The 9,934-nt window shown below is 47.3% G+C and overlaps 1 protein-coding gene across 1 annotated transcript in view; it reads right to left on the reverse strand.

Moving 5' to 3' along the window:
* Nucleotides 1-6,411, reverse strand: part of LOC104509054 (von Willebrand factor A domain-containing protein 5A-like) — a gene marked incomplete at its 3' end in the record, with an annotated part of 7,361 nt that extends 950 nt beyond the window's left edge. The window contains exons 1-12 of the mRNA XM_010150875.1: nucleotides 6,369-6,411; nucleotides 3,612-3,859; nucleotides 3,277-3,499; nucleotides 2,779-2,921; nucleotides 2,532-2,646; nucleotides 2,239-2,366; nucleotides 2,007-2,095; nucleotides 1,632-1,776; nucleotides 1,117-1,199; nucleotides 606-720; nucleotides 249-413; nucleotides 1-11 (exon numbers count right to left, since the gene is read on the reverse strand). The exon at nucleotides 1-11 is cut by the window's left edge and continues 114 nt beyond it. Of these exons, the coding sequence (XP_010149177.1) occupies nucleotides 1-11; nucleotides 249-413; nucleotides 606-720; nucleotides 1,117-1,199; nucleotides 1,632-1,776; nucleotides 2,007-2,095; nucleotides 2,239-2,366; nucleotides 2,532-2,646; nucleotides 2,779-2,921; nucleotides 3,277-3,499; nucleotides 3,612-3,859; nucleotides 6,369-6,411 (1,508 nt within the window). The remainder of the gene's footprint in view (nucleotides 12-248; nucleotides 414-605; nucleotides 721-1,116; nucleotides 1,200-1,631; nucleotides 1,777-2,006; nucleotides 2,096-2,238; nucleotides 2,367-2,531; nucleotides 2,647-2,778; nucleotides 2,922-3,276; nucleotides 3,500-3,611; nucleotides 3,860-6,368) is intronic.
* Between the last annotated feature and the right edge of the window lie 3,523 nt (nucleotides 6,412-9,934).

Genomic DNA, 9,934 nt, shown 5'->3' on the forward strand with positions numbered 1-9,934 from the left:
AAATTCATCTGCTGGGCACAGGTAGCCTGGGTACCTTGATTCCATCCCTGCTCTACTGAGATAATAAATGTCCATGGTTGGAGCAGAGGCAGTGGTGTCTCTGGGGGAAAAAAGAGGGTTCCCAGAGTCCTGATAGTTGTCTCTCCCAGGTCTAATGGAGGTCAAGGACTCCCAGTGCTGGGAAGATGTATATGGGAGTGGGTTCCTTACCTTCCAGAAAGCCATGCTGGATCCTGGATCACTCTCACCTGTGCCTGTCCATGGATCTGGACATAGATGGAGCTCTGATGTCCCTGGAATATAAACTCAGGAGCTTTTCTGATCGTTGACACCTCCAGGCCAGGTGGAAGGTCCCAATGTAGTGAGATCCCACTAGCCATAGGCTGCAGAGCTCGCTGAAGGCACTTCACTGCCTGGTGAGGGGGAAGCAGAGAGCACAGACCATTTGGGTTCCCTCCCAGTTCCGGGCAATGGGGGAAGTTGGAGGAGGTCTCTGAGATGGAATGGATGGTGGTATCTGGATCATCTTGAATGTTTAGGAAAGCCATAGGGGATATTGAATAGAACCGGGGGAGTGCTGGAAGCCCAGACACCTGGGGCATTACCTCAGATGTCATGTCCATCCTAGAGTGGATGCACACACATTCACCTTTTGTCTCCTGGGCCATGGCCTGGGAAAGGCTGAAGTTTTCACATCTGTTAGTAGGAAAACAGAAACACCTGTACAGGAAAAGAGGGCAAGGTTAGAGATGGAACAAAGGTGAGAGGCATGAAGGACAACTGGTACAAAGGACAAAGTCTGGAGACGTAAGGATGCTTCTAATTATAGAAGTGTAACTGTGACTCAGAGTTTTCTCATTCTCTGAGAATGAAGGATGAAGTGCTGAGAAGAGCGGGGAAATATTGTGAGAGGAGGCCCAATAGATGAAGAGTATAGGCAGTCTTAGGTAAGCAAAGTGTGTGTGTGTGTGGGTGTTGCTGAAGTTCAATCGAGGTAAAGAGAATATCTAGGGCAGACGAGTATCTGGAAGAATGCTTGAAGGACTTCAACAGTTAGGGGGAGAGGACGGTTGTGAGTTAGCATGTTGGGGGACAGGAATAGGGCTTCCCTATTACCGGTGGTGGTCCCGGTAACGGTAGACCTCAGCCATGACAGCTTCCTCATCACTGGAGATCTTCCTTTGGATGAAGATGAAAAGCTGAGGAAAAGAGGAAGGTAAAAAAAGATTGCCAGGGCCAAGCATCTCTATAGAGGAAAGACACCCTCCTAAAATTCAGGCAGCCTTCCCAGTTTGCTCCCTTACCCTCTCATACCCACTGGTCTTGAAACAGGAAAAGAGATTGTGTGTCTCCTTTCATTAACATCAAGACTTCTCTTCGCACAAAGGGGCACCCACAAGGAAGATCCACCTTCCCCAGCTGCAGGCAAATTCCACAGAAGTCCTCCCAGGCTGCCCAACCCAACGGTGGTATTACTTTCCAGCATGAGGATGGCCTCCACATTGCCATCTCCAAGTGCAAACAGCAGCAGAATATCTCCTGAGCCCTTAGTATGTCCTGAGCCCTGAAGTCTACCTTTATAACATTGTTTACACACATTCCCCTCCCCATAACTCTTCAGATCCTGATACCTGGCGGGAGTGCCCACGAAGGAGAGGGGTGTTGTAGATAGACCTTAACAGGCCCAACAGGTCACAGCCCCCTAGATCAGGGCAGATGGAGGAGATACGACCCACTGCATTGTTCATGCTTTCCTGCGTGTATTCAACACTCTGCCTGTGGGACAGTCAGCGTGTTAGAGGTGGGGAGAAGCTGGCCCACAGCTACCCCTACATGGCTACTCCCTAGAAAACCCCTACCTCATTACCAGTGCTACAGAAGCACCCTGAAAAGAAGACACACTCTAATCCTGCCCCATAACTGCCCTCCAACAAGAGCTTGTTCCACTTAGGAAAGTCATACCCTACTTACCCCTTCCCCCTGCCTCATCATTGCCCCCAACTCACGGATAGAAGGCTTTGAAATTGGCCCCAAAACTGTAGATGTTGAAGTAACAGCCCAGAGGCAAACTCTTGAGGAGGAAGAGCAGTGTGTTCTGGGGACAGATGGAGGGATGGGCAGAGTTCAGATGGGGAATCTAGGCAGAACAACTGTCCAAGTGAAGCAGCTTGGCTCTATCCCCACCAGCTGGGCATGACTGGTGTGGAAATTCCTCCTGAAGACCTCTTCCAGTGGTACCTGTGCATCCTGGAATAGGCTTCGGTCCATGAGAAAGAGGAATTCCCCAAGCTGGCCTGGATTGGGCACCACCTCAGGTATGTTGGGCACCAGTGTCACCATCACCACAGGGTCTCCCATCAGAGAGCCTAGAGTGTGTGGGAGGAAACAAGGAGGATTTTTAGATTGGAGGCCCCTTCCTTGTCTCTTTGCTTGTGTCCTCATCTCTGACCTATTACTTGAATAGCCCCTGAGATCCCTGCAGTCTTCCTGACACCCCCTCCCTAATGCCCACTTCCATTCTCCTCACTCACCAGCTGAGGCTTTGGGATCTCTCTTCTCTACCACAGCACTGAGAGTGTGAGGCCCTCCATAATACACTAGCAAGTTCAGATCATCCTGCATCCAGGGTGATGATTTCAAAGAAACCTGAGGACAAGTACAGTGTGAGGAAGAAAGGGAACCAAATAAAATGAATGAGGACTCTTAAGGAACATCTGCAGGCTGAAGACCCTTCCCTTCTCTCCCTGCTTGGGACTTTGGCATCTGGCAGGACTGTACCTCAGCAGACATTTGATCTGGATCTTTGTACTGCAGAGGGGTGTGGCTGCTGTTAACGGTTACATGGGACACACCGTGGACTGACTTCAGACAGATACTGAAGTGCAGGTTTTTGGACATCTCCTCCTCAGAAGAGATCCTGCCTGTAGGGAGAAAGAAGTGTGAGGAAGTGAAAGAAGAGACCCTAAGGGAGCAGATAGATATGGTGGGGCACTGTCTCTTGTTGGTAGTGGGGAAATGTACCATCTGAGACATCCCTTACTGTGATGCTTGGAGTGGAGTGGAGTGGTGGCAGTGAATCTGTACACTCACACTGGTTTCTATAGGTATGAATGCAGGATATATGGGGAGGCTTGTGGGGTTACTGACTCTGAGATGCAAGTGTGAATATTCAGATTCTCTTACTGAGGTATGTGTGCAGATACAGGGGTCACCCCAGGAAGGATGATGGGGAGCAGTGTGTTCCTCCCTGGGGGATACACCTGGGGGTTCACTCACTGAAGTATTTTCTCTGGGGAAACAGCTCGTGTGGCCAGCAAAACTGGGCAGCTCCACCAGGCTTCAGTGACAACTCCTGGACATAGCACAGGCTGATGGCCACCTCCCTGTTAGGAGGCAAGGTCCCCAAGAAACAAGCGAACACAGGACCCCAGAGATCCCACTGATTCTGCAGGTATCTTAAATTCTCCATGTCTGAAGTGGCTTTGCACAGCTGCTGGGCCTGCCACAAAGGGAGAAAAATCTGTCACTGAGGTCTCCACAGGATTTCATTCTCTCACCTCTACTTTTCATCCCAATCCACCAACCACTCCCTCCCACCGTAATCCCAGTACCTCCTCCTTCTCCCAGAGCATTGCTTCAATACGAGTGTCCCCCATGGTAGCATAGAAGGTGTGTACAACAGTGTCAGAGTCCACAGGAAAGATGAACATAGTCTCCTTAGACACTTGCTGCCTATTGCAGAAAACCAGCTCAGATACCACATCAGCCACAAAGTCCTGGATGGTTACATGTACTGTCACAGCTTCCAGCTCCACTTCAGGATGGGAAGAAAAGAACCATGTTCCCCTCTGGAATAAGCCTAAGGAAGACACAACAGCTGTCAGACTCTCTGGCTGCCTGTAGGAAATTTTAAATTTGAGGTGTGTGCTTGTAGTGGGAAACAGTTGTGTGTCCAACCTTGCCACAGAAATGCCAATTGCAAAAGCTGACAAATACCGATGAAAGGTCACAGAAGCTGCCCATCTGTTTTCCTTAAAACACAGCTCCTCATCTCTCTAAGCCCCTTTCCATCCAGCACACATGGCAGCTGTGCCCTCAGAACACTAATTGTGCCATGCTTCATCTTAGTTCAGGCCTACCATGGCATTAAGATGGTCTGTCTGATCCCAAGCACATAGAGTGAGACAGTCCCACAACAGAGGTTCACAAAAAAGGCAAGAGGTGACCTACAGCTCCTCAAACCTCCAGACCACATCTCAGAGATAGGAGTAGGTCCCACCATCTGCTTTGAGACTAATGCTCCGGAGTTGAGCTTGATTTTCAACTTAAGCAGATCTACTATTCATTTTGGACTACATGAAGGGAAGGGGGACCATACCAGAGGCAGTTAAAATGGCGTCAAAGGTCCCAGGAAGTTGCCTCATCTCCTTTTCATCATCTGCAGCGGAGATGTTTCTCACTGACCTCCCTTTCTCACTTATCATACTTGTAACGTATGGTTTATCTGAAGCCAACAATATGTAGATCTGAATTTGGTTGGAAGATGTATTTAGTGACCTCTTTTCCTGCTATGACAGCAGCCTACAGAAAGGCAACCGTCTCCATGTCTTTGCCCTTGGTTTGAGATGAAGAGCATTTCATTTTAAGGCATGGTTTGGCATCAGTGATCCTTCAAACCTGATGGTAAATTGCTTTGGAGTAGTGTCTTAGTTAAGAACGGTGTAACACTATATTAGGAATAGAGTGACGTTTAGCGAAGTGTCATGTAAAAAGGGTAAAGTAATTTGACAGAAAATAATCTCCCTTGCTTTCTAGCTTGTCCTTAGATAACAGATGGGCTGTTGGCAGCAAGGTTTAGATTCTGAGTGATATCCAGTTTGGCACTGTTAGTCTGGCCATGTTCAGTGTGTTGGAACTATCACGATTCTGGATCCACTAATAGCACACTGCTCTCTCATCTAGTCATGCTCCACAGTATCACACAGCCAGTAAGGAGCTAGCAGCGCCCGGTAAGAGCCCTCTGAGACTGGCTACATAAAAGTGCAGTTTATTCCAGCAACAGAAACACAGGTTCTTATGGATTGCCGATGATGGTGCACTGTCTGCAAACCACGTGCAAATATTGAGACTATGGGTAATACAGTGTGCAGAATCTAGACACACAAAACTACTCAAGTGATATAGCAGCATAAAATAGCTCTATATAGAGCTTATATTTTAAGTTTCCTAGGAAAATACTTAAGACTTTAAATCTCACCCAAGGTGTCCCGATGAGGGATTGGGAAGAGAAGCTCAGCTTGTCGACTTATCCCAGGAGTCGGAGGCAATCTATGATGGTATCTTCCCTGACTTGTTCACAATGGTGTCTTCCATAACATCCCCCTTTTCTTGAGCCATTTTTATATTATTTTCTATCTTTGATTGGTGTAACATTCTTTTGCTTTGTTTTTAAAGGTATAGATTAAAAAAATTCAGCGTGCACACTCAATGCGTGGTGGTTGTACCTTGGAGGCAGGTAGCTTTTGAGATGAAGGTGTGTTTTGGTATTATAATGACATTATAATGAGCAAGGTTCACACAAATGACAGCATTTTGTCAAAAACTGACAGACTGTTGGCCCAGGGTGGTAAACACACAGCTGATCAGTTCGTAGCACCACTAAGTTCCCATTTCTGAAGGGACTCACAGAGCCTGGCTGCGGAATCTTCACTCTGCTCCACTATCCATGCTGCTGTGCAGGCAATATTGTTCAGGGACCCACCATAGAGTGGATTTCTTGCATACCAGCTGCAACTGCACTCCACCCGGAAAGCCCTTTCAATACTATGCCTTTCCTTAATGTGGAAACAATGACCAGCCTTTCATATAAGTTTAGTTTAAGTCACCACCAGTAATTATTCAACATAAAGGAAGGTATTAAGACCTTCACAGTGGTTGCTGTAGAGTCTTGGAAGGAGATGGTGTACAGAAGATTGTAGAGTTCACGTGCAAGGGATGGTGCAACTCATCAATCAAGAGATGTACCACAACACAGTAGGGGATGATTTAGCATCACAATAGAGGTGATGCAGTATCATAACACTAAGGAGTGTTACCCACCATCCCACAGTAGTAGACATCTCTTATGCATCATCCTCACTTCCTTGTAATGGAAAGCCTTCAGTACTATGGGTGAGATGAATCACCCTTAGAAAAACATCTTTTGCTATGCCAACAGAAAAAGTGAAAGCTGACTACAGGGCATGCCCCCGAGTTCCCAGAATATGGTGAGATGTCAACCACCCAATAAATCAGTTCCTTCCCACATTGCTCTCCCAGCTGAAATCTTTCCCACTGCTCAGAGATGGACCCTTTTGGCCCCAACTCACCCCTACACATGTACTGTTTGCTCAGGATGCCACTTCTCCTCATCTTGGTTCTTTGGTTGAAGACAGCTTCTGTGTGGGACAAAACATATAGTGAGCTATGAGGAACAGCTGAGGGAACTGGGGTTGTTTAGCCTGGCAAAGAGAAGGTTTAGGGGAGACCTTATCACTCCCCACAAGTACCTGAAAGGAGATTGCAGGGAGGTTGGTGTTGGTCTCTTCTTCCAAGTGACAAGTGATAGGACAAGAGTAAATGGCCTCAAGCTGTGTCAAGGGAGATTCAGATTGGATATTAGGCAAAATCTCTGCACTGAAAGGGTTGCCAGGCATTGGAACAGACTGACCAGGGAGGTGGTAGAATCACTATCCTTGAAGGTATTTAAAAAACATTGTAGATGTCATTGTAGATGAGGCATTTGGGGACATGGTTTAGTGGCAGAATTGGCAATGTTAGGTTAATGGTTGGCCTTGATCTTAATGGTCTTTTCCAACCTAAAAGATACTAGGATTCTATGACCTAGTTTGCAGCTGGGATGCATGGATGCATATTCAGGGAAGTGGGGGCAGGAGGATGCTGGAGGAATTGATGATCAAATGCAGATGTATGGAATGTGAGGGAGAGGGTGAAAGAAGTGCCTGGTTTGAGACGGATCTGTCAATTAGGCACCTAAATCCACCAGGTCTGTGTACAGGTCAGTGGTTTGAACTCTTCCAATACTGAATAGAGCCTTAACTCAGTTGTCAAAACACTGGACAGGAGTGCCATTTGCAGCAAGGAGCCCTAACACAGGTGAGTGGTTCTTGTGAAGGTGATGAAGTCTCATCTAGTTGTTTCCCATAGGTCCTGTGCTATACATATTGGAATCATGTGTCTATCTAGGAAATGGCAAAATATCTAAAATGATACTAGACACTCATGTTTCAGCAACTAAATGTCACCCTTAAATTTAAGTAAGAGGAAGATCCTCTTCACACATTAGTAGGACTCAGTTCAAGATCATTATGTATAAATGTAGGTGTTTAAAATAGATGAATTCAGATTAACCTCTAAACCCTGCAAGGCAATTTGCCAGAGGGCACAGAAATAGAGGGTGAGAATGGGGCAAAGGAATGAATGAGGAGTGAGGAGGATGTGAGATGGGGAATGAGGAAGGGAAGGAAGGTTGTGCATTCTCTGCTGTAGTGATCATGATGGGGGGAATAACTGTACATCTAGGAGTTAGTAGTGATCCACGTAGCAGTTAACCCTAGGAAGCACAGGACAGGCCTGTGCTGGGCTGCACAAATCTCATGGCTGCAAGATAACCTCAGCCAGTTCCTTGTAACAGAGCCATGTCTGGGACATACACACTGTAATGTGCTGTGTGCTGATCGGAGGCTCCTTTGATGCTGCATGACCTGGGCTTTGCAGCATCTGGGGCGGGGTGAAGGCTGCAAGATTATCTATGATGTCGGAGGCAGTCACAAGGATCTTAGCACAGGTGGTTTTTCCTGTGAATTGGGAAAGCAAGGAGGAATTATCTCAATGTCCCAGTACAGCTGAAGTATTAATGTGTCTCAAGAAACACGGAGTAGAGAAAGAAAAACTTTGGCTGTGTTTGGTTGTTTATAATGTGTTTGGAGCGGACGCAGAGACATTTGGAGTGGAAGCAGCGACCCTGCCTGAGCCTCAGAAGCAGCTGCACAAGGGGGTCCCAGGCAGCAGAGAGTGGGGAGGGGGCTCGGGGCAGGGGGCACCACTGAGACACGAGCCGCTTGTCAGGGGGAAACATCGGTGGGAGACCTCAGGAACCCCGGCAGGGATGGGACCGAGTGCAGCAACAGCATCTCTGTGTGGCCGCTGGTGATGGAGGTGGGGAAGGAGAGGGCGTAAAGGGAAGCATGGAGCCTCGGGGCATGGGCCCCAGACGCGCTTCCCTGGTTACAGGCAAGACCTGCCTGCCTTGATCGCATCCCACTCCGTGCAAACAAGCCCAGGGAAGGGGTGGCCACTCTCCAGCACGGCTTACCAAGAAGGCTGTGAGGGGAACGACCACCACCCTTATACTCTGCTCCTAACTGTGGAGCCGGCATAGCAAGCAGCAGGTTATAGGTCTGCTAGATGCTGGGGTAGACGTAGCCCTAATAAATGGAAATCCACCCCCATTACCCCAGGATTAAAGTGATGACAACAAAATTGGGATAGAGGGTGGAAGAACTGCATCGAAAAATCTTTCTAACCTTGCATACAGGACGACGCGTGCATGATTATGCAGTTTCTTCCCAGGCATGATAGTAACCTCCCTTTTGTTCCCAGGCGAAGAAACATCTGCTTCCCTGACAGCCCAGCATTAACAGCAGTCTTCTATTCCATGCAAGCATTGCCCCAGTCAGACTTTCTGAGTTAATGACCCCTTTTTCTTAACACATATAAATCTCAAATGACTCCATAAGAATCAACGTTAACTTTTTCATGTAAGTTTGTGGTCTGCGATAAACAAAAGCAGAGAGGGAGAAACAAATAAAAAAAAGAAGAAGGGAAGTCAGCATGTCCAAACCTGACACCAGGAGCTTGGACTTCACAAACCACCAAATGTATAATTCTCACTTTACTGATATGAGAAAGAACATGCTTTCTCTCTCTGGTGCTCTCAGAGACTTCTATCTTTAGTCAGCCATGCTTACTTCCAGTTTCTTTAAACTGTACTTGGGTAATCATCTGTACTCTGTAGGACCCCTTTGTAAGAGGAATTCCTGGGGATGTAGTTTCTATTTGATGAAACTGAGAGTTGCTAAATTACTAAAAGACTAAACATGTGATTCTTTGTTTGTAGTAGAAATCCTGATTTGGCAGCAAGTGCTTTTAAGGATCCCAGTAACAAAATTCATATGCCTGCACATCCATGGTCCTGTATTTTATTTTCTGTCAGGTAAGACACTGAATTTACAAATATAATGATTTGTGCATGTGCCTCATTGGAAATTTGAACCTTAATCTGCATGCTTCCTACCCTCAACCTTAGAGATCCCAGATTGTACCATTTGAACTAAGTGGCCTGGCAAGATGAGACAGCAAAAAGAGACAGGCACGAAGAAGCCTCCAAGCCTTTGCCAGGGTAAGACAAGTGCATACAGACAAATGCACACATGCATATAGAACAGGTCTGCAGTCTTTCCACACTGAGGGAGGGAAGGATAGATGCAAAGACAAATGCACTCACCATGGAATGGCAGCCTGCATCAGGAGCAATGAGCAGACAGATACAGAGATGGCCCTGGGACAGAAACTTGTCAGCTGCAGCATGAAAGGGTGGTCACAGATGCATTCAGAGGAGGAGGATGACTGGTCTTTGCAGGAAGTAGCCCAGATGGATGGGAGCTGCAGTTGCTGCTTGCAGTGCCTGGGTGAATTCCAGGAAAGGGAATGCTGCCAAATGTGCACTCTGTAATACATGGTTGGGAACCAGGGGTGCTGCCAGAACTACCTGCTGGGATGAGCTAGGGGCACCGGAAATTCTGCCAGCATTGCTTGCTGGGGTGGATGGGAAGCGCTGAGTGTAGGGGTGCTCCATAGAATCATAGAATCATAG

Source organism: Eurypyga helias, unplaced genomic scaffold (assembly GCF_000690775.1).
Source record: "Eurypyga helias isolate BGI_N326 unplaced genomic scaffold, ASM69077v1 scaffold234, whole genome shotgun sequence".
NCBI lineage: Eukaryota > Metazoa > Chordata > Aves > Eurypygiformes > Eurypygidae > Eurypyga > Eurypyga helias.